The sequence below is a fragment of the Mesoplodon bidens genome (assembly GCF_964165515.1).
Source record: "Mesoplodon bidens genome assembly, chromosome: 3".
NCBI classification, from domain to species: Eukaryota; Metazoa; Chordata; class Mammalia; order Artiodactyla; family Ziphiidae; genus Mesoplodon; species Mesoplodon bidens.
Genome location: NC_138178.1, coordinates 98,020,625 through 98,046,494, shown reverse-complemented (window position 1 = coordinate 98,046,494; position 25,870 = coordinate 98,020,625). Strand labels below are relative to the sequence as shown.

The 25,870-nt window shown below is 42.2% G+C and overlaps 1 protein-coding gene across 5 annotated transcripts in view; it reads right to left on the bottom strand.

Annotated features, from left to right (window-relative positions):
- Nucleotides 1-25,870, bottom strand: part of MEIS2 (Meis homeobox 2) — a 203,575-nt gene that overhangs the window by 125,107 nt on the left and 52,598 nt on the right. For all 5 annotated transcript variants that reach the window (XM_081229263.1, XM_081229261.1, XM_081229264.1 and 2 more), the window contains one exon: nucleotides 16,641-16,786. In XM_081229263.1, coding sequence (XP_081085389.1) covers nucleotides 16,641-16,786 — 146 coding nt within the window. The remainder of the gene's footprint in view (nucleotides 1-16,640; nucleotides 16,787-25,870) is intronic.

The window sequence follows — 25,870 nt, the reverse complement described above, 5'->3', positions numbered from 1 at the left end:
TGGCCCCACCTGCCATGGTTAAGCAGATTCAGATGCTTGACTATCCCAAGCATCACCCAGCAGGCCAGATCAGATGCTGAGGGTCCCACATTACATAAACTGCAGCTTCAAGCTGAGGGGACCATACTCAGAACACCGCCAGCTATAATTCATGTCCTGGTGTGAGAGGTGGAGGAAGAAGGGAAAGATTAACTCTTGAGTACCAGTACTCAGTTCAAGGCACTGAGATAGGCTATTTCACATAGTCTATTTAATCCAGCTCCCCTCCCACCCAGACAATCCTACCCATTTTACAGATGAAGAAATTGGAGATGTTGAAAACTTTGCCCAAAGAAACAGTGCTAGTAAGTGGCCTCTTGTGAATGAAACTGAAGTCCTGCCCACAAGTCTTGTCTGTGCTGACACTGGCCCTCCCTACTAGTATCACCCCTGCCTGTAGGCAGTGGAGGCAGAAGGACTCAAGGGCACCGGGCAAGTCACTATCAAAACTTTACATCGGGCTTCCCTGGTGGCACAGTGGTTGAGAGTCCGCCTGCCGATGCAGGGGACACGGGTTCGTGCCCCGGTCCGGGAAGATCCCTCATGCCGCGGAGCGGCTGGGCCCGTGAGCCATGGCCGCTGAGCCTGCGCGTCCGGAGCCTGTGCTCCGCAACGGGAGAGGCCACAACAGTGAGAGGCCCGCGTACCGCAAAACAAAAAAACAAAAACAAAAACAAAAAAACTTTACATCTATTTTTTCCACTGCCCCTCTTCTTATTCATCTTGCCCCAGCTGTGTCAATGGAATAAGCGCTCTATCTACAGCACACAAACGACGATTTTACATGAGGATTTGGAAGCAGTATTTTGTTATAGAATCATCACAAATACCACTTATTCAGTTAAACTGCACAGCATCAAGGAACTTAAAGGACCCTCTAGATGACTCATGGGGATAAACTGAGCGCCCCATAGAGAAAATAAAATCTCAGGTTTGTGCACGTGCATATGGCACTACAGAGGGCAGTGGGGCGGGCCGGGGAAGACAGCTGCACACGGTGAAGGGCAGGGCCCAACCACAGGTCCTGTCTTAGGTGCTGCCAGGTTCATTCCAGTCGCTCACAGCATGGATTTCAGATATATTCCAAACAGAAGTGACAAAACCCAAAACCACAGGAGCAAACACTGGCTTTCAAGTGCTGTGGGAACACAGACATTTGTTTAAGTAACCACTGTTATAAAATTGCATACATAGTAACACCAAAATAAACAGCTTGCGATGCTGTTTATTTTAAGATACACAATAGTAATGTAAAGTGTGGCGTGCCCCAGATCCGGGGAGCTGGAACATAATTTACAGTTGTAGAGAGCCCTAGGAGGACTCAACCACACGCCAGGACGGGCTACTTCCTGATTAGATAACAGTGAAGGTCAGAACGCATTGCTTTTTGTGCTGCAGAGAGCAAACAAGCCACCACAAAGACCCCACTCCTCCTGCTTGCTGTGAATTATGAATCGAGTCCTGGGGAGCGTGGGGTTTGCCAAGTCTCTGCTACAAAGCTCGTATTAATCACAGGTCCCGAAGAAGGGTCAGGAGCACAGCCTGACCAACCAGGGAGGGAGCCTGCCCGCCGACCTCAGTTCCCCCAGTCCCTCCCCTCCCTGATCTAAACACCGTGAGGAAGGGAAAGAAAGAGGGGGAAAAACATCCTGAAGATACACAAGCTGGTTGGGGCGCCGGAACATATGTAAAACCGAAGTCTAAGGAAAAACCGCTAGATCAAACAAACCTTGAGCCTGATCAAAATAGGAACCCAGTCTGTGGTTTCCTTTAGCCGACTGAGCAGTCGTCCCCATACCTTCCTTGCTCTTCTTTCCCTCCTCCGTCCAGGTGCTTCAGGGAAACATTTCAGGAATCGTTGTTTGGGTTTCTCTACTTCAATCTTCCACCGTAACCTAGAGAGCCTTCCAAGCCAAGGCCTGCTATCCTCAAGGCACGACTCTTGGCCATCTGGTCCTTTGTTTTGTCTTGCCACATCCTAAGTTGACTGGCTCCTTTGCCCTCGCCCTCACCTGCTGTGTCGTGGAGTAAAAATAACTTTGATCTTTTCCACAAACATAACTTCCATATCCTTGACTTTCTGAAACTTGAGTTTGTCCTGAAATATTGTTTCCCTAAAAAACTCTCTGCCATGGACTGAACTGTGTTCCTGCAACATTCATATGTTGAAGCCCTAACCCCGACTGTGACTGGATTTGAAGACTGGGATTTTAGGAAGTAATTTAGGTTAAATGAGGTCAGAAGGGTGGGGTCCTAATCTCGTAGGATTGGTGGCCTTATAAGAAGAGGAAGAGCCCTCTCTCTCTCTCCCCCCCACACACTATGGAAAGGCCATGTGAGGACACAGTGAGAAGGCAGCCATTTGCAACCCAAGGAGAGAGCTCTCACCAGATACTCATGTTGCCAGCATCTTGATCTTGGGCTTCAAGGCTCCAGAACTGTGAGAACATAAATTTCTGTCGTTTAAACCCCCCAGTCTGTGATATTTGTTATGGCAGCCTGAACTGGCTAAGACTCTCTCCCACTGAAGTAACCCATTTTTCCTCCTTACCAGTCCCTCTGGAATCAGGGAAGAGAGGCCAGACTGTTGACTTTCCCCATTTCTCTCTCATTCCCTGCTCTCAGTGCCTGACCTAAGACTTTCCACTCACTTTTCTCATGAAGTTCACAGCATTTGCTGCCATTCCTCTCCCCTGCTGTGGAGAATGCTGACCTCTAAGCCATTTTCACCTTCCCCAGTGGCTTCTATATACTCTAGAATGTTCCTCTTCCCCCTACCACTTGCCTCTACTTTTGAAGGTTTCAGTATATATGACAAAGGCCTTTCTAATATTTTGCCTCTCTTCATTCCAATGTCATTCATCTCGACTTCCCCAGCCCTGGATTTTGTCAAGCAGAGATACTGCATTTCCAAGATCACAGACCTTAAAATGTTCCTTTCCTGCTTCTCTGTTCTCCCTCTTAATCTTCATTTGGACTTGCAGCCTCTCAGTGGGCTCCCTGTGTTCTCAGTGTACTACCACACTTTATTAGCCCTCTACCCAGCATGGCTCTTTATTAAAATAAAATTTATTGTCTTGTAGTATAAGTACAATGCACATTTTATAGACAATTTAGAACATATGGATAAGTATAAAGAAGAAAGTTTAAAAAGTCACCCAGATCTCAGTACTCAAAGATAATCACTGTTAACGTTTTCATTTGTTCTTCTATGCATATATCCTCAAATATTTTCTTTTCCAAAACTGTAGTCATATCATGCATACTGCCTTATCTGTTTTACTTCACCTGGTAAGATACTGAGAGATTTTTCCATATCTCAAAGTATTTTTGAGAACATAATTTTTAATGATTATATAATATTCCACAATATTCCATAATGGAATATTAGGGAATATTCAATGTTTTATTATCATAAATAATATCTTTATATACAATTTTGCTTAATTTTTATATATATTTCTTGTTACTTCTTTATCATAAACTTCTAGAAACTAAATTACTGGATTAAAGGATAAGAACACAGTTTTAATAGTAATACATATTACCAGTTTAAATTCCAGAAAGAATAAGCCAATATTTATAGTCATTATTAAGCCAGATATCTCCTTCCACTCTGAACAGTGCTGAACACTAATTTTTTTTAGTTTTTCTTAATTTTATTAAAAAAATCTCTTACTAATTTAAAAATTAATTTGGTTACTAATTACCTTGAAGATTTTTTCAAATGCCTATTGGCCATCTGTATTTCCTCTTTTGTGAATGGATCTATTCAGCTGTGCCTTTTTATCTACTGTACTTTTTTCCTTATTGATTTGTACACCATATCTATTAAGGACACTAACCCTTTGCCTGTTATATGATGTACATATTTTTGCCAGTTTAATGTTTGCCTTTATTTTGTGGTGTTTTCTTGACATTCAAAAGCTATTAATTTTTATTCTTGTTTTATTAAATCAGTCACCATTTTTCTTTATAATTTCTTTGCTTTTGTGCTCTGAAAGGATTTCACTAAATAAAGGAAAGAGAAATAGTTAAATCTACTCCAAAGAACCCTTAAATGCAGAACTTATTTTGATGTTTTTTTCAAAAATAGTTAAACCACTAACCAAAAACCATTTTTTGAATTACTCTTTTTTTCTCAATTGAAGTGATGCCCTTAAAATTAATAAATATCTCCATATATTTGGATTAAATTGTGTATTCTTATTTTGTTCAAATGATCATTCTGCCTATTGTGTTAGCCAGCACCACACCTTGTAGCTTTATAATCTATTTTAATAACACTCAGTGCAAGACCGTCCTCATTTTTCTTTTCCAAAAATATCTTGACGTTTCTTAATTGTTTCATTATTCAGATGAACCATAGAATCCTTTTTCAGTCACAATCCAAGGAAAGAATATCTCGTGGGAATTCTGACTTATTAGTCAGCCATTTAAAGAATTCTCTAAGTAAAACCCTCCCTCTCACTCATGCTGTCAATCCCAGGCTTAGATTTTTCCTGTTGTCTCCTTTTGCCCTCTTGTTCCCTGGGTTCCTGAGCTCTGCCTGGGAAAGGCTGCAATGAGGTGGAGCAGGTCCATTCCAGCCTGGCCCAATTTGCTCGAGGCCACCCTGCTGTGTCTTCCTAATTCGCTCTGGAGCTCTGGATCACACTTTCCACAGTTCCTACTCATCCAGTTAGAGAAGCTCTTTTCTCAAGTCCCTCAGCTTTCTTCCTACCCTTTATAAAATGTGCCTGCCTCCTACCCACCTTTCTACCTGTGTTTTGACCCCACCTTCATTGGCCTCCTCTTGAACCTTGGATTATCCACTGTCATTCTCTTCACCCCCTCCCCCCCACACACCGCCTCTCCCAACACCTACACCTCAGTTTCTCTCCTCAGGATCCTTTCCCACCGCTGATGCAACACCTGATTCACCTGATCCGCCTCTGCTGATAAATGCTGCCACCCCTACGCACAGTCCCCTGTTCTTCCTTTGTTCCCTTCCAACTTTGCCTGCTCACTCCTCGGTCCCGTGGAATTCAGAGATAGACCATGACTCCCGAGTGCCAAATCCAAAGGCTTATTTTTAGCTAATATCATTGCCCTTGATCTTTCTACAGAATCTACTTCCTCTACTTTGAAACTCCTCTCTTCATGTGATCTGATTATGCTTCTACCAATCTGCTTTCTTTATCTCTGTTCATTACCTTCTCTCTTCCTCCCTTTAAATGTAGTTTTTAAAAAGATTCTATCCTCAAATCCCCTCTCTCTGCGCTCTCTTCCTTCCTTACCTTTATACAATGCCATGGTTTCAAGCACTGCTTCTACAAAGATCAGCCCACACTCTGAAACTGCAGTCTCATCATTTCTAACATCCACAGAGTTTTCTACCCAGGTATCTGGCTTATGTGTCTAAACCTAAGGCCTCAGTATACCTTTCCGAACTTTCCCCCCTATTCTCCCATACATATTCTATGCTTCAGCCAGAGGAGTCTGTCTTAAAAGCTGTAGCATCCACAAATCTCTGAACGTAGAATCAAATGTAGCCTGATTTTAGCACCCAGATTGAAACTATCTTCAAAAAAAAAAAATAATATTCCCACTAGTCTCTGGCTGCAATGAGATAATTCTGTGTCTCTCACAGGATTGCACCTTCTTTAGAGTGGGCCTATGAGATTGCCATTTTAGAGATGTAAAACTGCTCATTCTCACCAGGATGAAAAGTGGCAAGCTGGTGAACCCATTAATTCTCAGGATGAAAAGTTTATGAATAAAGAACAAAGATGTCCAGACCTCCAAGGAGGTGGTCCCAAAGTTATAACACGAGCATGAATAAGCTTATAGTGAGGTTAGTTTGCTATCACCTTGTTCTTTCTCTTAAGTTTGAATTTATGCAATTTCAAAAGGTACTTTGACTCATGATGTCACTAACACTGCGCCACAGTATGAATGGTGCACAAGATCTTTTTCCCTTTTCCTTGTATGTATCATGCTAACGGTAGGATTTGATCCTCATTCCAAAACAGACTTAGGTCTAAAGAAACGAGTACAATATTTTTCTTTGAAGAGTGTTTCACCCATATCCAAGTTCAGGTTTCATGGAGCTAAGACAGAGCAAATTAATTATTTCAGTGGATTATACGAAAACCTTCATGAAGAACATTTTATACTTGCAGAGCTTTCTGCTTTTATCAAAGGGCTATTTCTAGTCTCAGCTAACCCTCAAAACAACAAGATGAGAAAACCAGCACTCAGAAACTTAACTGACTTGCCCAAGATAACTCAGAGAGCAAAAGGCTGACTGAATTGCTCTGAATGCTGCTACCTCTGGTATATTTATACAGTCTTATAAACAGGAGGAATTTCTTTCTCCCTGCCCTCAAATGTTTGTTTGTTTTTGTAGAGCACAAAGAATTAACAGATTGTTCTCGATATCTAAAGGTAAGAAAAGCACTGATTCGGTGATGAAGTCCAAACATTTCCATTGTCTGCTCCAATCATGCCGAACCATAGATTCAGGAGAATTTAAGCAGCCCCTTTCTATTTAACTGATTATATATATTTCAAATAAGCAGGGGGGTATTTGCGATAGGCACTGATAAGAGAGTATAAGCATGTACGAACCAAAGAGAACTAAATCACACTTTGCTTTAAACTTGCTCTGGGGGAAAAAAAAAAAAAAAAAAAGTCCAAACTGTTTTGAAAGGATTCCCAGGCTGGTAACAAAGGTCATATTAAAAACTGATGCCTTTCCACACGGTCATATTTGATTATCACTTAAGTGGTTCACCAGCAAACATAAAAGCATCAGGATTAAGCGATAAGAGGGGTCTTCATCAAAGTGCCATCAAGTAATCGGTGGGATTTTGCCACAGGGGTCTAAATTTATGGTTTCCTAGAAACTAACGCAAAAACTAAACTGAGCTTATAACTGACTAATAATGATCTCATATGGCCCATGCATTCTTTTCTTACCACTTTTTTTTTTTAATTCACTGAGAGGCAGGGTTTAAAACAAGTGTAACAACTCACGAGCTGCCTGCAGGTATCTTGAAACACTGAAATGGAAACCGTAGCTTTTCACATGTCACCGAATTTACAGGGAATAATCCAGCATTCACATATTCTGTTTGATAAAAGCCTTTTTCTTTTTGAAACACTAGTGTAGCACCACCCCCAGTACACTTGGGTTGTTCATTGTTGGCTTATGACAGGGTCACACCAGGTGTCCCAGGGCAAGAAGTAAGCCATTTTACAATTGTAGGATGACCAGAGTTATGGGATTATCCTTTTCTAAACTATTAGTAATGGAATCACCAGATGTTTCCAAGTCAAAATTAATTCTGGAATACTTGTGAGTGTAGGGGAATGATGCAAGAAGTAAATATGTCTAGATAGTTATAATCAGATAACTGAAGTACTAAAATTAAGAGCAGCAACAAGATTTGGTGCTGGGATTAACAAGGGTAGATCTCCATTATCTGGCTATGTGAGGCAAATCGAGTATCAGTAAATTGAGGGTCAGGGTGGTTGGAAGAGGGCTGATTAGTGGCTCATGTTAATTTCCTCTAATGCTCAGAATAACTAGATAATATTCTCTTCACTTCTGTCATCACAGAGTTCTGCAATAATAGTCTCTTGAGTTGTAATTTTTCTTTCTGTGGACAATCAAGTCAGAGTTAACAAATATTCATATTATCTATTATAACCAAGAAGTAAAACTATAGTTTAAGAAAAATTACCTGCCATTATATTGTGATTTGACAACTTATCCACTGTTAGATAAAAACAACTTAAATCAGTTCTGGCAGATTTGGGACTTGGCAGTTCAAAATATGAATAGCAAATGTAAAAGCATGAAAATGGCATTACTATTATGTGTTAAGAGGATAATACACCTTTAAAGGGTGCCAGTGATTACTCTGCATACTGTAAACAACTGCTGCCAATCAACTGAGAAAGTGGAGCACGTCACTGTAACGTGGCCAATTCCATTCACCCAACCTAAGGCTTCCTACCCAAGTCACTATTTCTTAATGGGAGCAGTGGGGCTGGATATCATCTTTGCACATCATAATCTGTTTCAAATTGCAAAAGCAGGCTACAGCACAGAGAAGACAGGGCATTTCCAGGAGTCCTCTGAAATCTGTGCAGTAACAGTGTCTAAAATCAAAATGAATCCTGAATGTTCAGGGTCACTTTACGACCCTATCCTGCAGCAAAGCTGAGGGACAGCGAGTGTTCTCATAACCTAGACGAACTGGACTTTAATTCCCCACAACTCCACCTCGCCACAGAATACACTTGCAAACTGTAGTCATGTGGAATGAAGAAATGGAAATTTTCTCTATGATCTGAATGAATATTCACGGGTTTCACTAAACAGCATTTAATGGCACTCTATTCTTGGAGTTTTTAAATAGCTGAATATTCAGATATGCACACGCCTTCTATTTTCTTTTATTCAAGGGTCCTCAATTCTCCATCTCCTTGAATTCCTTAACGTATTTTTAAACAATTAGAGTGATATTTTATGAAACTGGGTGCTAAACTTTGAGCTAATAATTACTTTAGTTTCTTTTTGATGGTAATTTAATAAGCATTTCATTCTTCAATCTTCTCCCTCAGTTACTTATCTTTTAAAATGTGTCCGTCAGCTCGTAGCTCATAATCTGGGACTTAATTTTCTAAGTCTATCTCAGATGAGATCAGTGGGATTGTCTGATATACTTTTTGAAATGTCCTGACCAGATGTGTTTGCATTGAGGAGACCATACATCTCATCACCTCCACAAAAGGCCACTGCTGCTGTCACTGTACTGGGGACTTTACCTCAAAGTCATTCAGAATGTGGACAAAGGCTGCTGAGTCCCAAACACAGCAGGCTTTCACATGCAGAACCCCTCATAATCCAATTCTAAATACCAATTTGGGACTGCGAGTAAAAGGTTATGACACAGCAGCATGCATTTTTTTTTTCCCCTCAAGAGAGATAAAGTACATTTAGTTGCAATTTCATTTCTTCTAGAGGAGTTTCTGGGATTCAACATAACATTAAATTTTTGGCCTGTCTCTTTAATTTGAGAAATTGTAAAAACGACGACAGATGGCACACAGAATTGACTTCTGTCCTCTATTCTTTACTGAAGAAGGGAGTGCATGGAAACTTTGATAAAGGCAGAAGCTACAGTATGCAGGTCGCTATTAAAATGATCTAGTGGCTCGTTGGACAGCTAGGATCAGATCGTTCAGGCTTTCTTTTTTAGACATTCTTGAAAGCCAACACTGTTGTAGGTTGCCAGTGATGATCACAGCCCCGACGTCCAGTACCCTCCTGTCCCAATAAGAACATGACGGATGTGCCATTAGCTCTGAACCTCGGCAACCTCTGAAATTACCACTCTTCCCACCCCAATCTCCAGCCCCCACCCCTCAAAATCATTATGAAATAGGAAGAACACTCAAGCTTACAGTTAATTGGAAACATTGCAAGAGAAGAGGAATGCTTAGGACAGCATGTCCACGGGAAAATAAATCACCCAGCATTGTTATATAATGCATTGTGACATCATTTCCTAAAATTAAACAGAGATGACACCAATTCAGCCGATCTCTAGTATAAGGTTCCATTCAAATAATTCACAGATGTTTTCTCCTGGCAAGCAGGAAAACAATGCGAAGGCTAAGGCTATGGGCGGCCTCACTTTGCTGCATGTTTGCGGGAGGCTCTTTCTGCTGGTGTTTTTCAGCTGTGTGTTCTGCACAGGCATTTCCATACAAGCATGTCTCAGCTCATGAGCCCCACTTGTATTCCGTGCACATCTGTATCCCTGAATATGAGAAAGGCCATCTTTCACTGTGTAAGTAAGGCCAACATTTTATATTGGGGATTAATTTGGCCCTTAGCAAGTAGTATTAAAGTAGACAGATCTCAGAATCATGAGGGCACTGATTTCCAAGTAGAAGTAACTAATGTCCTTGAAATACTGATTCAATTTACCATTCAAGGCCCTTAAAAAGACGTCTAACGATGGAAATTATCACAGTGTCTCCATGGATACCCTTGTGGAAATGGACAAGTGGAGAAACTGGGGTAGAGGAGAACGAGGCAGGCTGTACTGCGTCTCTCACTCATGGTGATTTCATGAGGTACCAGAGGCCTCAAGCTGCTGGAGTCCCAAGCACACAACCAAAACCCAAAGTACTCGACTTCGTGCAGCACATTACAGTTTGCAAACTGACCACATCATCTGGGCCTGGCAGCAACCCAACCAGCTAAGTAGAGCACATATTTACTCTTTTCATCTTGTAGGTCTGGAAATAGGTTCAGAGGTTGAAGAGCTCACCCACGACCACAGAGCTAAAACCCAAGCCTAATTTCACATCCAGTGACCCTTTTTAAAAACCCACACTCTGCTCTCTCTCAGAGAGCCCAGACTCTGGTACTCTGAGGAAGCGGGAGACTATAAATGCTATTCACGTACTGGAATCCTTATGGGGAAGGGGAGTTTCTCTACCAAAAGGAGGCCCCAGCTGAGGCGTTCTTAACCATTTCACTGCCAGTTTCTTTTCTACCTCCCACCCCCATCCCAGAAGGCTCACCAGGATGCTCTGGCTTTCCATGGGCACCAGGACTCTCTGATGCGATCACCTAACACCACTGGGCAGCCATCCAATGTTTACATGGCTCTGGAAGGTGGAGGTTAGACTATATTCTCTCCTGCCGAGGGGCCTTTGGGACTTGTCTGGCAAAGCTAGTCTCTCCATCTCACACAGTCCCAGGAAAGTATGTGGTAATTTTGGTTGCCCAGTTCAACTGGTCAAAGTCTCCTGGTAGCTATTCAACTAGATTACAAGACAAAATTATAGTTACTTTATAGTATGTACTTATTACAAGAGCCAGGCATGGAGCTGAATGCTTTACATTGTCTCATTTAATGCCTGCAACGTTGGTTCTAAAATTATCCCCATTCTACAGATATGGAATATTGAGGTCATTCTAAAATTATCCCCATTCTACAGATATGGAATATTGAGGTCAAGAGACCTCAATGCTCAAGATCAAAAAGCTACTGGGGGGCTTCCCTGGTGGCACAGTGGTTGGGAGTCTGCCTGCCGATGCAGGGGACACGGGTTCGTGCCCCGGTCCGGGAGGATCCCACATGCCGTGGAGCGGCTGGGCCCGTGAGCCATGGCCGCCGTGCCTGCGCGTCCAGAGCCTGTGCTCCGCAACGGGAGGGGCCGCAGCAGTGAGAGGCCCGCATACCGCAAAAAAAAAAAAAAAAAAAAAAAAAAAAGCTACTGTGTTGCAGACTCCAGGCCCCATGCTCTTAACCTTGACACTGTGTTGCCTCACTGAGAAAAGAAACTGTCTGGATCTGTACAAGACGAAGAGAACCTGTTAAAAGGCAAAATGGTCTAGTCTCACCCCCGCCCCTTTCTCTCTCTCATTCTCTCTTCTGTGTGTGTGTGTGTATACACATATACAATACAATAAAAAATTTGAGATGACTAGGTTGACTGTCATATGGTCTTGAATTCACTGGAGAAGAAACAAGTTTCTCTACGTAACATGGAGCTGTATTTACTCTGGGTGTATTGTCTCTGTAGGACAATATACTTTAAAACACATTTTCATTACTCTAAAGAGACCTTTACAAAATCCCACGAACAAACTCTAATAGGCAAGGAGTGAAACTGGTGAACACACCTGAGAGGCACGCTTCATTCCACTCCCTTTACCACCAGAGATATGGAGACGGGTGAAGCATTTTGCCATGAACAAAGGGCAGAGTTTTTAGAACCTGCATCCAGCAGGCTGCATGATATTATATCACTTTAAAATAAATTTGCTTCTGATTCTGTACACATAGCTTTGAAAGAAATCCCACATCCACTAAGGGTGAGCTTTATCCCTATGTTTTCAAATAAGAAAATCTTTAGTCAGAAACGGGTACAAGCAAGTGGTGTCTTTGTGTGTGAGCACTTCCTGTTTTCATCCCATGATCAAATATATTCTTTGCAACACAACTAGGGGAGCTCTTGAAGGTGGCAAGAGAAGTGCCTGAGAAAAGAAGGTGCCTGAGAGCCTAATTGAGCACACTAAGGGCTTCTTGGCGTGGAGGAGTTTTTCATGGTTAAGAATAAACCGTCAGCCCGGGTATTATTTCTTGCTGTTTCTTTCTTTAACTATCTTTGAAGTTAAATAAAAACAGTTGTAATGGCAGGCTTACTTTTATGATATCATAATCTCCATGTGTTAGGGAAAAGAATATACTTCCCTAGGATTTCCCTACGTTTTTTTGCCATTGGGTACTTTCCAGCAAAAGCACATACATTCCAACAGATTCTTTCTTCGATCTTCACTAGATTTCTTAGTCTGAGAAGCCAGGCAGAGCCGTCCACCAGTAGAAGAGGGGGGTAACAGTAACACACGATGCGTCTGCTAGTTGAATTTCTAAAAACTATTTGCATGGATTTATTTCCTTAAAATTATCGTGAGCCTTTAAATATTTATATGAATTCATTTCCTTAAAATTATTGTGATGTTTAAAGGACATTTTTGAAATTGGTAGTTAGAAACTACAAACTAATTATTTAGCTTCAGACTAAGCAAGTTCAAAGTGCTTAACTCAGACTATGGAAATTCCTCAGCTCATCAAAGAGTTTGGTTTTTTGAGGCCAACTTTGGATTTAGTTTAAATATTTTCCTCAATATTATCGATTAGCTGTGAGTTTATTACCTTTTCCGCTAAAGCTGGTGGTGCACAGGAATTTGAGAGATTGTTTTAACTGTTACAGTTGTAGTGGAACTTGTTCTTCCAAGAAAACTGAAGGTTAATGATTTTTGTCATATTGAGACTAAGACTTAACAATTGCTACAGTTGGCCTTTGTTGAGGTGGGCTTCTTTTCTCCCTGGGCCTTTTGAGGTATTCAGAATAGGTGACAATAGCTTGCAGTTGAGAACATATGTAGAGAGACCCCTGTGGCTTATTGGGAAAAGTTGCTCCATGCTGGTTGGGTGTTTGGAAAAAAAAAAATACAACCAGAGTTCTTTTATGTTCTGCTAGTTAATGAATGCATGAATGTCAAAATGGGCCAATGGCCCATTCAGGGGGCAAATCCTCAGCAGCCCCCTTCTTTAAGAACACATCCTGAGATGCAAAATACATTTGCTTAACAAATTAAAATAATGAGATAATTCAATTAGCCTCTTTTTAAAAAAAGAAAGAAAAAAGGGTACATCAGGGATTATTGTAATACAAGAACAGGTCATACTGCACAAAAGGGAACAAACCAGTTTGAAATAATGTTAAAGAGACTAATAATGAAGGAATGCACATTGAATCATGCACTTGTAAAGAAATTTACATGAAATAATAATTTAGGCTACATCTATTTTCAGTGAGCTAGAGCCAACATTTCACTCTGAAAGTTGAAATTAATTAAATGACAGAAAAATATAGTGGGGCATCTCTATTTCCAAGGACTTCCTCATGCCTGTTAGTGCATGTAAGAAAAGGGGTCTAAATTAACATGTCATTAGTTAGGGGTCTCTATTCTTGGTTTCTTCACTCAGAATTATAGCCGAGTAAATCTTTCAGCTCATTAAAGATTGGGAAGTAAAAGTTTTACAGAACCATCTTCATCAAAGTTACTGAACCTCTTCTCTGCAGTTGGGGTGACGTGGGGATGAAGAGGGAAGACGTTTTCAAAGAAAAAGCCCAGGAGAATTTCCTTACATACAAGGGAGGTGCAGAAAAGGCTGGGGAGGGGAGCAGAGAGACGGACTGAGAAACAAAGCCAGTGGAGAAAGTAATGAAAGGGGCATGATGTGAAAGAAGGTCATGGGGAGGAGAAAAAGAAAGCACTTAATGGAAAATAAAAAGGAAGGGGGGGTACTGAGAGGAGAGGATGACCAGGAGTTTGGGGCACAGGGGTGCTCTGACTGTTCTCTGAGTGTAACCAACACACATGAGTGCGGGAAAGGAGACTGCAACATGCAGATCTGTTTGAAAAATGGGGGAATGGGAGGTCCAGAGAACTTGACTTAACTGAGGTTCGGGCGGGACACAGGAAAAGTGAACTCGAAATGCTGGTTTCCCGACTCCCCAGCTCAGGCTATTTGAGTTTTCTCTCCCCACTCCAAGGACAGGCATTAATTAAAATTTTCAGTTGGACAGAGAATTCTGCACAAAGCCTCATGCACGTTTATCTAGATGAAAGCGAGCTCGGGGTGGGGAGAAAGTACATAGTACACAGTACCTAGTGTATACTACAGCCACAGGGAGCACCCAGGAATCACCGGCCACATGCAATTCCTCGCCCGTGGCCACGGCGCACAGTGGGTTGAATCCAGGGCAGGGAGGTGGGAGATAAGACACCAACAGGGCAAGGCAGGAGGTCCAGCAGGGCTCTGGACACTCCGTGGGAGATTCAAGGCACAGACCTGAGCGGTGAAGGAGAGAGGTGGCCTCAAGAGAGAGGTGCAAAGTAAGTCTTCTCTATTCGGAAAGGTTGGGGGAGCAGGAAAATTTTAAAAACAAGTAAAGCAAACAGCACTTTGCTTCTCCATATTTCCCCCCTTTGACACTGAGCATTTTGATGGCAGAGGCTGTGAGACTGATATGCAACTGTTAAAGGTGATCGTGATTTTCGCAAAGTCATCATAATGTGGTAGAAAGAGCACAAAGCTGGGGACAAGAAAGGCTTGGGTCCTGGTTGCAGCTGGACCTTGAGCCAATCACTTCCTTTTCTGGGTCTGAGTTTCCTGGTTTGTCAACAAAGCAGGCACATTCCCTAAGATCCTGCTGTTCTGTGAAAATACATGGGGATGTTGGCTTGGAAAGCAATCGTTGAAGTCTTGATTTTCAACCAAGGAAGGCCGAGCATGAAGGAAGACAGAGGGAGGAAGCCAGACAGGTGAGCTGCTGGTGGGAGAAGGCGGCATGCCTGCCATCCACTCGCTCCTACCCTGCCTTTCTTACTTGCTACTCTAACCAAACAAACCTTCAGTTAAAAATGAGAAACCCCTCCCCTCACACTCATTCGACTTCCAAATTAAAAACATTTTACAGGTTAGTAAATCTCCAGCTGAGGTGATGTAGCAAAGAACAGCTGTGAAGTGATTTTGATAATGATGAGAATAATAACCACATGGCAAGGTTCAGGGCTTTGCTGTTGCAGCTTCAGTGCTCCTGAATAGATAAAAGTGATTAAATACTCCTGATTATCCCTGACCAATATGTAATGGATTTACAGCCCTTTCAATTAGTCAGTATTTGCTTAGGACTCATTATTTTGTCTTTGGTTAAGTAATCAGCCCAGAGACTGCATGTTCTGTCTAATTCCTCTGAGCCCAGTCAGTGCAGGGCCCTGACCTTTGAAATGGCCATAGCTGCAAGGCAGGAATAACCACTGCCAAGGCAGCCTCGTTGGTTCTCCCAGCTAATCCTAACACCACCGGCCAGATCGATACACCTTAGTTTGCTACTAATGTCCTTACATCAAAATGGCCGATTTAGGAATGTGAATCTATCTCGTTGCCCTCCCCACCTCCCCACCGCTGCTCCTGGCCCACCCCTTGCCCTTTGTAGCTCTGCTACAAGAGCAGATCAGCTGCTACCGCCATAAATAAAAGTGGAACCTTGTGCTGGACCCATGACACTGTAACTAATGTCATTCAGCATGGCAACCCACAAGCTGGATAATCAAAGACCTTCAGCTTTCAATGTGCTACTCTATTTTTAAGCATTAGCCTAAATAGAATGGCCTGAAAACAATCTCATAGCAAGAAACAGCCTGTGACATCTTCACCATTTTCCCAGAATTTCCAAATGAACAGTAAAATATGAGTGCCTAGTTCCTCTATAAAAATATGTTGTAATGTTTTTGTCATGAGGGTCTCAGAGTCAATGGTATATATAAAATGATGCATAAAACTGACTGCAAACAGGAAGATAAACTGTTACTTTAAAAATGTTGCACATAGTTGCTCTTTTCCCACAAGTGAACAGGATGGGCTTATAAGATAATGGACTTGAACCGCTAAAAATGAATCTTTAATCTCTACCTTAGAAACAAAGGCGTTATAGCACCTATAACCCTTCTGCGTTTGTCATATAAACATGTGACATGTTTGCAAGCTGCTTCAGCAATTAGAGTTGCCCCTGGTACCATGAGCTTGGACATGCATGTGGCAAAGTGCTTTTTTTTTGCCTGCTGGAGGAGATGGCTTTCGTTACGAGTGTAATCGGCAACGTTTATGGATTCGTGAGCTTCTTACAGCTGTTTCCCTTGGTTGCAGTTGCATTATCTGAAGTTGCTCTCATCCCTTTTAGCATAAATAACACATTTACTTATATATACTGTTTAGGGCCCTAGACCATTTTTAATAAGGTCCATTCCTGACCTATGGAAACAAAAACTCCTCCTCTCTACAGGGTACTCTTTGGGTGGTGAGAGTTGGTAAAACCTTAACTGCTCTGTTAACCATCAGATTTTGAGAAAGGGAAAATAGGCACTATTTTCAAAAAAACCTGTATGAGCCCATCTAACTTGCTAGGAGAAAGCAAAACAACAAAACTTATTTTTGTCTTTCATCTTGACTTACTGTGAGATGCTGGAAGAGCCATGCTCTCATGATATTTGTTGCTACTTTGGGGAAAATGCCTCTTTTCTTCTGGCGTTTTTTGTCCTTGTCTGGATCGTCATCGTCACCTGTGCCAGGTGAAGCTACACTGTTGTCTAAACCATCCCCTAGTAGAAAGAAATGAAAATACATTAGAGAAAACACAGAAAGGGTGCCAACAACAACGAGCAGCTAATGACAAGCTCAGCTAAGCTTGTTGAAAGAAATCCATTAAGCGGGTATATTCTCTTTCATTAAAGTATAATTGGAGACACAAATATGTAAAAGACAAAATTAAACCAGACCTCTTCAAATGTTAATTTTGTGTGTCTCACACTCGCCCATATCATTAATTCAATTCTAATTGTGCTCTTGACACAGTGCAGTAGCTCTTTGTCAATTATGGAATCCAGTGTGGGAAAACCGCCATCAGAAAACCCATTCAGTGAGAATGCATCCCCATGCCCAGAGTGAACACATACTGTAGGGTAATCAAGTTAAATGTTCTGTAGTCTATATATTCTAGGCTGCCTGCATAGGTGACAGTAACTGTGTCACTGTTCATTGCACATAACACACTGCCTGCTCAGCCCCTCCTAGAACTGTCACCTCCTAAGCACGCACATTCACACACTCCTCAGATGACCCTGGACTCAGCATCCGCGTGACATGAAAACTTTTAGCTCTCTGCACCACTGATCATTATCATTAAAAAAAAAAAAAAAAAAAGATGCACATCAAGGTAGGGTGCTCACTTAATCAGAAGTTTCTATCAACATCTTTCTCTTCTGTGCTTTTTCTCTGGCATTAATTGTGCATTAGCAAAAATCATTTACTTTTAACAGTCATAGTTATTTTTTCTTCCCCTCCGGCAAAAATGCCTTGAAAGCCTGCCTGGAGGGCATCTAAATTATGTATCTGAAAAACTCTTCTGGCAAGGCATTGCAGGACCCCTACTTTCTTAAAATTCATACGAGCACGTCTTCCTGTTTTTGGGAAGGCATCAATCAAGAGTAGCAATATATGCCATATCCCTACATTAATATTTGAACTAATAACTTTAAAAAAAGGAAAGAAACAAGATCCGACTTGTGGCATAATCAAATGCAAAATAAATGAAGAATACGGGGACAGCACTGGGGCTTTATAGATGGCTGTGTTTGCCTTGCACATCATTAGCCTGGAGCCACACGAAAGAGGAAAACAGAGAAGTGGAGAGTTTATGCTCCCTGCTGGTGTTTAAGAAGCCAGGGTCCTGGAAGGACATCTGGGAATTGCGCTGAGATGGGGGTTTTTGTAATTTAAGAATAGACATTCATTAGCAGTAAATGCCATAAATCCCATGCTAAGTAAAAACCTTGTCCAAGAAAGCCTAAAACAATAAACTCTGTGCTCAATGTAGCCAGAGCTAGACGCTCCGCAGCTTCCCAGGGAAATGCTATAGATCCACCAGCTCATTCCCAGACCAGCTCCCTCCTCCTGGACTGGGCCACATGGGATATCCTGCCACAGGCCCCTCGCCTCCTAACCTGTCCCGTCTGCTTGGTGGGCTTCTCTATACCTGTTCTTTTCCTTTCGCACCACAAAAATCCTCAACCTTCTTTGGCCAGAGAAGCAGAAAAGCCACAGCAAAGAGCTGGCAGATTAATTTTATTGACATTTCCATTTTCACTGCAATGCGATACCCTCCATCACATGGAAGAGATGACCCTCACTATTTACAGACTGACAGGCCACTTCATTACAACCACCCTGCCCCAAGGCAAAGCAGCTCCCTTCCATCTGCCCAAACACTAGAGCATGACCCCGAAGTTGCTGTTCTCTTTTTCTTTGCCGTCTGTTATGATTAAAAAAAAGAAAAAGAAAAAGTGAGTCGAAAGGACCCCAAGTAGTCAAAGAACTAATCAGAGTACAGGGAAACAAAGGCACTTGACTTTTGAGTACTGGTTAGATGGAGTCGAGTCTTCATCTGTCTACCCTCCCTACACAACCATGTACACGAGGGGGTCACTTGCACAAGGACACACACATACACACATACACACACACACAAGCTCAAGCAGGGACATGCATACACACTTTCCACCATGCCAAGGAACTGCTGCAAGGCAAATTCTCACCCACACTAATGGCTTCTGACTGCTTCTTGGCAACCCTAGCATTTTAACCTGGGTGGATATGCTCTCCAAAATACAGACACTGAAGCGATCTCATCAGCTGTTCATGTGACACAGATGGAGAGTGGCTATTAGGAGCCAGGCAGTGGGCCTTGGGGATCTGAGGTGCTGTTCTATAGCCTGAGGCGATTTTGAAAAGCAGTACCCGGAGATGAGGGAAAAAAACCCACACTGCAAGTGCAAGTTTGAAGTCAGTCTGTCTGTCGACCTACCACGGATAAAGATATCTTTGTCTCTGGATGGAAAAATCTATGTGGGCTATCTGGATGTACATTTCAGATAATGTATGTATGGAATGGCTCTTCCTTCAATGTCTTCCAAATATAAAAACACACACTGTAAACAATGCCTGTGTGTATATATTTCTTCCTAAGCACATATGGTTTCTGTGTATATGTTTAAGCTGAAATTGTCAGGATTTTGTTAAAAATCTCATTTAGCTTTTTTTGATAGATTTCTTGAATATACTTATTTTAAAAGGTTAACGGCTTAATTGAAGGAAGTTCAACAAAAAAAGGCATTTGCCTTTTTAACCCAATCAATGACCTTAAAAATGAGAGACAGTGTTTCCACGGTACATTTTCTCTTGCTTAAAAGCAGAGAGGGCTGGTAACACCTTCAAACTATATGATTCACTATATTTAGCTCAAGAAAAAAAAATATAGCTGGATTGAGCATCCTTTGATGACTGACTTAAACTGGAGAAGACAGGAGCATTACATGCATTTTAATATAAAGCGGTCCATTTTATATAAATGTATATAAACATTGTAAAATATTTGAATTTGGATCCAGTGTGGCAAATAATTGTAAAGAAAAATGCACCTATTTTTATAATAACCAGATACTAGACATTAGATTTTTAAATTAATATTAGTGTTTATACCTCTATAAAGATAGGAATTTTCTTCTCCAAACACACAATAAATTTGTTTTTTCTTCCAATGGATTGTGAACCAACTCTAGCACAGAGGACTAACAACAGCAATTTTTCTTTTAAAAGAAAAAATTTAAAAGGCAACTGTGTGATCTGCAACCTAAAACAAAACTGTGCAGATGATACTAAAGTAACCCTTAAAGTGGACATTGTTTCCGTGTTTTAGGGCTGCGTTGGCAATCCTTGGCATCTGAGCCAAATGAGTTTCTGTGCCGAAAATGGTGTGTATACGGGCACAGATGCACGTGTCAGAGGAGGAAAAGGAGATAATGGCATGTATCTAAGATTCTGAAGTTAGGACTCAGAAGTGTGGGATCCATGGTGTGGGCAGGAACTGTGTCTTGTTTATCTTTTTATCCTGAGAGCACACCTTCATGTCTGAGCCAGAGTAGACACCCAGTGATGGTCTGTTGCATGAGTAAAGGGCTAAACTGATCAATGAGTTTATTCAAGGGCCCTCCCCTCTCTTTGATAATCCCAAACTGGGGCGACTGCACTCTTCATGGTCCCAAAGGGGCTGGGTGGACTGCCCGAGTGCAGGTAGTCACTTCCAAACATGCCAGGAATGGCACTTCTTTGAAGAACTCAGTGCCCATTAGAGTCTTTTTAAAGGGCTGACCCAAGGCCATTCCACCAGCATTGCCACCTCTGATGGGGAAAAACTAAATAAAGAACTACTGGGCATGCTTCTTTTAAAAGGTTGCTAATCCCTTGACTAAAGGCACAGTCTAAGTTTGGGGCAAAGATACTCAAAATAGCTGCGTGTTACTGAACGCACTGTGTGTGACCATGGAAAGAAATACTCAAGGCCTGTAGATAGATACCTTTGAAGTGGACTAAATTATCAGGGGAGATTGTTAAAAACACAGGTCCCCAGGCCTTATCCCAGACTTACTAAATCAAAATATCCTGGGGCAGGGACAAAGAATTTGTATTTTTAACAAGTTCCTTGGGTTTGGTTACACAATCAGCCTAGCACTGGTTCTTAAACCGGCTTTTGGAAGCCACCGAACTAGATGACCTTCTAATTTGAGATAAGATGCAACCTCAAGAACAGGTGAATAGTTAAAATTCTATTCTACTGCCACAAATGGGGTTAGTGGTCACGGTGAGAAACTACAATCTGGCCAGGGCCTTATTCACTGTGGGAAAGCCGTGGTGTTCTCCGTCACAGGTACTGGCCAACACAAGGTAGCCCCACCTTCTCTTCTGATGGTGAGGGTTAAACAGGAAGAAAGAAGCTGTAGAACACTGGCTCTCCAAACACGGACCAGCACCATTAGCAGTGGCAAAGAAATGGCAAGAAATGCAAATTCTTGGACCCACCCCAGACCCACCGTATCCGAACCTCCAGGGATGGGGCCAGACAATCTGAGGGTTACTAAGCACTCCAGGTGATTCTGATGACACTCAAGTTTGAGAAGCACTGTTGGAGGGCACAGAGAATATCCCTTTAGCCCACGACCCCTGGTGGTGGTTGTCTAAAGGCCTGAATCTAATCTCTGTGTCCTCCACCTGTTTCAAGACTCTGAGGTATTTTGAGAGCATCTCCAGCTGGATTTACACCCATGCTCTGGAGGAGGAGGTCACAGATGCTTTCCATAGCTGAGCACACTATGCTCAGAACAGGGCACTGCCAGGGGAAGCAGCCCCAATCTACACCTACCTAGAAGAGCAATACTGAGGGAGTCTAGTTGCAAGGAAGTTAATCCTGGGATACCATGGGTATCCAGGTGTAGGCAAAATCCATTTTTATAGCTATGTAGCCAGTGAATCAAGGAAAGATATGGGCACATGATGAGAGGATCCTCAGATGATTCTAAGCAGAAATTCCCAATCCATACAATTCTTGGCCATAAAAACTGCCCAGGCAAAAGGACACCACTTCCTTTCATCGGCATATCGTCTTAAACCCATTTAGCCACAAATCTGTCTATATTTTAGATGTCAACTTCTTGGCTTGGAATAAAGAAACGACACAAACAGTGATGATGTGCTACGATGAGTCCAATACCACTGGGATGTGGCCTTCTGCCCTATCAGAGATATAGGGCAAGTGCAACAGCCAAGAGGGTCCTAGTCCATCTTTTTCTTCCTATTCCACCTCCCTACCTCCTCTGAAAAACAGCCCCGACATTTATCAGTGAAGAAACGGAGGCCAAGGGGTTAAATCGTTGTCTAAGATTCCACAGCTACATGTAATCAAGGATAAACCAGAGTCCAGGTAACTCCAAGTCCAGTGTTACTACCACTGGTATTCTCACATATTGTAAGTTATTTTTCACTTTTCCAAGCATTACCTCACTTGAACTCTGTTATCAAACCAGGCTTGATCCTACAGGTAAAGGTCTAAGTGAAGAGGAGAGATTAGATCTAGGGCCCAGGGGCTGGGACTGAGCTAGAACTGGTCCAGGCTGGTCCAGGTTCAAACAGAAATGTGCAAACTTTTCTCTCACAAGTAAGCCAGTGTCTGTACAGTCTTTAGATATATTCAGTACAGCAAGAGTCTTTGAGACTCGGGATTTTTATAATGGGTTTATTGTGGTCCAAGTGGAGGCCCTTATATGGACAGCACCAGACTGACCTTCAGAGCCCAGAGATGCTGCAAATATTTGAGCATCTACTGTCCATACAGTCAGGATCTCAAGGCTGTGATGTCATCACCGTGCAGTACTACGACCTACTTCACAGAGCTGTAACTAAAGTGATGTATTCTCTGCCTTAAAGTCACTTTTTAAAGATAGAATAAGGCTTCTGTGACATTTGGCACCCTGTCAAATTACAAACATCTGAAAGTAACCTCTCAGTATTGTATTTTCAGAGAAATATTAGGACAAATGAATACATGTTTTGGTTAATAGCATTTGTACTTCTTTTGAGTAAGTCGGTGGCACATTATTTAATCCTCACTTCTCCCAGTTTTGGACAAAGTTTAATAGTTAAATATGTTCATATAAAGTATATACTGTAAAAAAGAGTGATATCTCACCTGAAAGAACATGGCTTTTTTTTTCTCCTTCTCTTTTTTGATAAATAGAAACTCACTCTATTTATGATCATTTTTAGTTTGGGCAATGTAAATTCACTAATTTCAGACACACACACATATCTTCCAACCTACTTCCAGAACTTAGGTGTATTCATGAATATATAGATATTTATATGTCTGATTATAAACTTTAAGTCTATAAATTATATTGTTACCTTTTTCAAAGAATTCACTAATTTGTACATAAGTATCCAAATATATTTGTAGATGAACTGCACATTTTTGCCTATAGTCATATATACATACACATATATATACATATACAAGTTTATAGAATTCTTTTTTTTGCAGTTCGCGGGCCTCTCACTGTTGTGGCCTCTCCCGTTGCGGAGCACAGGCTCCGGACGCGCAGGCTCAGTGGCCATGGCTCACGGGCCCAGCCGCTCCGTGGCATGTGGGATCTTCCCGGACCGGGGCACAAACTCGTGTCCCCTGCATTGGCAGGCGGACTCTCAACCACTGCGCCACCAGGGAAGCCCTAGAATTCTTAAATGTTAGTGTTTAATTTTCAATAGGGTAGTCCCTTTTCTACACCATTTCTGTCTCACTATAATTCACTTTCATTATCCTCATTATCACAAGTAACTTTCACTGGACACTTGCAATGTTCCAGTCCTCAGTCTTCACAACAAATGAATGAAATAACTACTATTATCAATTCCATTTTATATATAAAGAAAACAGACTCAAAAGAATTAAGTAACTTGTCAAAGGTCACACAGTCAGGAAGTGGCAGAGAGATGCTTGTCCTGTAAAGCCCATGCTCACAGCCTCTATCCTCTCCCTTAGGCTGCCAGGAAAACAAGAAGAGGTGAAAAGTGAAGCTAGATTCTGGGTTAGCCCTCACTGCTCAAGAAACAAACCCCAAGAGTGAGGCCTTAGGTACTCACATTCATAAACTAAAGAGACAGTGGGTGACAGCACACTTAAAAGTAACTATGAACCAAGAAACAAACAGATGCATATTTTTACAGTTATGTCCATTATCTGCAGGACTATTATTGCTCCCTGTAGACCTAAAGTTCAAATTAAATATGATTTTGAAATAGGAGTATTTGTTTAATTTTAAGAACTTTTCTGAGCCAAGGGATCTTTCAAAATTCCATGCCTTTAGCCCTGTGCCCTTGGCCAAAAATGCCCTTTGTCTTCATTTTTTTACTCCTTCCCATTCTTCTTTGCCCAGGCAAACTCCTATTCAAATTTCAAAACCCAATGAAAAAGGAGCCTCCTTTGTAAAGCTTTCTCTATTTCCCATTAACAGAGCTGGTATACTATGATTTTGATTTCTTCAGCAGTTTGTTCCTTGCCTCTGCTATATTTACTTTTCTGTTTTGCAATTTATCTGTCTACTAAGTTGTCTGTCCTGATTGACTGTGAGCTTCTTCAAGGCAGGGGCCCTGATTCCCAAGCCCTGACACAGAGTAAACAGTCAAATGTTAGTGGGGTGGACAAATTGTCAGCAAGAGCCTTGAGACATATTATTAGGCCCCTATGAGAATGTAACCTGCTTTGAGGAAGGTCCATGAAGTGAGTCCGTGGCTCTGGTAACCCAGCCACCCAGCCTCGGGCTCCCTCACACACCACTCTTCCTACTCTAGAGGCACTGGGTGTATCATGCCCAGTGTTTTACTGCTCAGGAGGGCATGGCCCTCCTCAGAGATGATCCTTACATGTCTGAGACACGTGTCATATATTGTTTTTTTGAAAACGGTGCTCCATTTCTCAAACCTGCCCAAATCCAATGGGGAAGAGAGACTGCCGGGAGAGAGTGGCTGCCCCTTGCCCAGGCAGTTCAGATTACTCGGAGCATTACAGTTAAAAAATGAAGTATCCTGGGCTTCCCTGGTGGCGCAGTGGTTGAGAGTCCGCCTGCCGATGCAGGGGACACGGGTTCGTGCCCCTATCCCGGAAGATCCCACATGCCGCGCAGCGGCTGGGCCCGCGAGCCATGGCCGCGGAGCCTGTGTGTCCGGAGCCTGTGCTCCGCAACGGGAGGGGCCACAGCAGTGAGAGGCCCGCGTACAGAAAAAAAAAAAAAAAAAAAAAAAATGAAGTATCCTGTAGCCATGGAACTGCAACACAAAGCTCTTTGGAAACTCATTTTCTGTCATCATTTCGTTATGCTTTTTTCCCTTTAATATGGTACTTTGAAAACAGGATTAAAATGTACTGAGTCAAAAGATATTTTCTTTCAGGGACTACCTTCCAGGAGTTTAACATAGGACATCCCACTGAGAAATCTGAATCAGGGTTTTCAATAAGAGGCAAAAAGAAGAAGGAGAAGAAGTAGAAGTAGAAGAAGAAGAAGAAGCTGCCTTTGCCCAGTTCTATGTTAGACTCTAGCCTTACAAAGCTTGCTTTCCATGAACCATCCTCAGAGTAAATCTGCAATTTACCTTTTTCACATCAGATGAGGTTGGGGGGAGGGGGAAGCTACAGACCCAGAAATGTGGGGAGGGCGAGGGGAGAGAGGTGGGGTGAGGGGCCAGCAGTGAGACCTGCTAATTACTGATCTCTTTTACTCTCCTGCTGTGCTTAACTGTCTGGACACGTTAAAGTGAAATTTTTCTGTGATTTTTCAAGTGACTGGTTCATGGCCCACTAGCATGGGGGGAAGCAGGAGAGGTGAAATGCTTTCGTTTACATGCAACATTTACTAACTGTGTGGGTTTTCCGACATTAAAGAGAGGACAGTGACCCAGGCCACCTTTTTCACACTCAAAAGAGCACTGAAAAAACAAGACTTCATCGGCTTACCTCAGGCTTCCCTGGTCCTGAACACCCTCCCCCCGGGGTATGAGCAAAAAGGGAAAAAAAGAGGGGATTTTAAGCTCCTTTCTCTTCAACTTTTCAAGGCTGTATAAGCAGCATTTAGCAAATTCAGCCCCAAATGGCTCCAAATGCTCAGAGCTGTAGGGGCTCATTCTTTGTTCTCCTCCCTCTATTTACACAGGATTTACGCAGGCTCTCCACTGAAGAGACCGAAAGCACTTCCATTCTCACTGGCTCGGCTGGACTGTGGCCCTGGCCGCTGGCCCGGCCTGTGCTG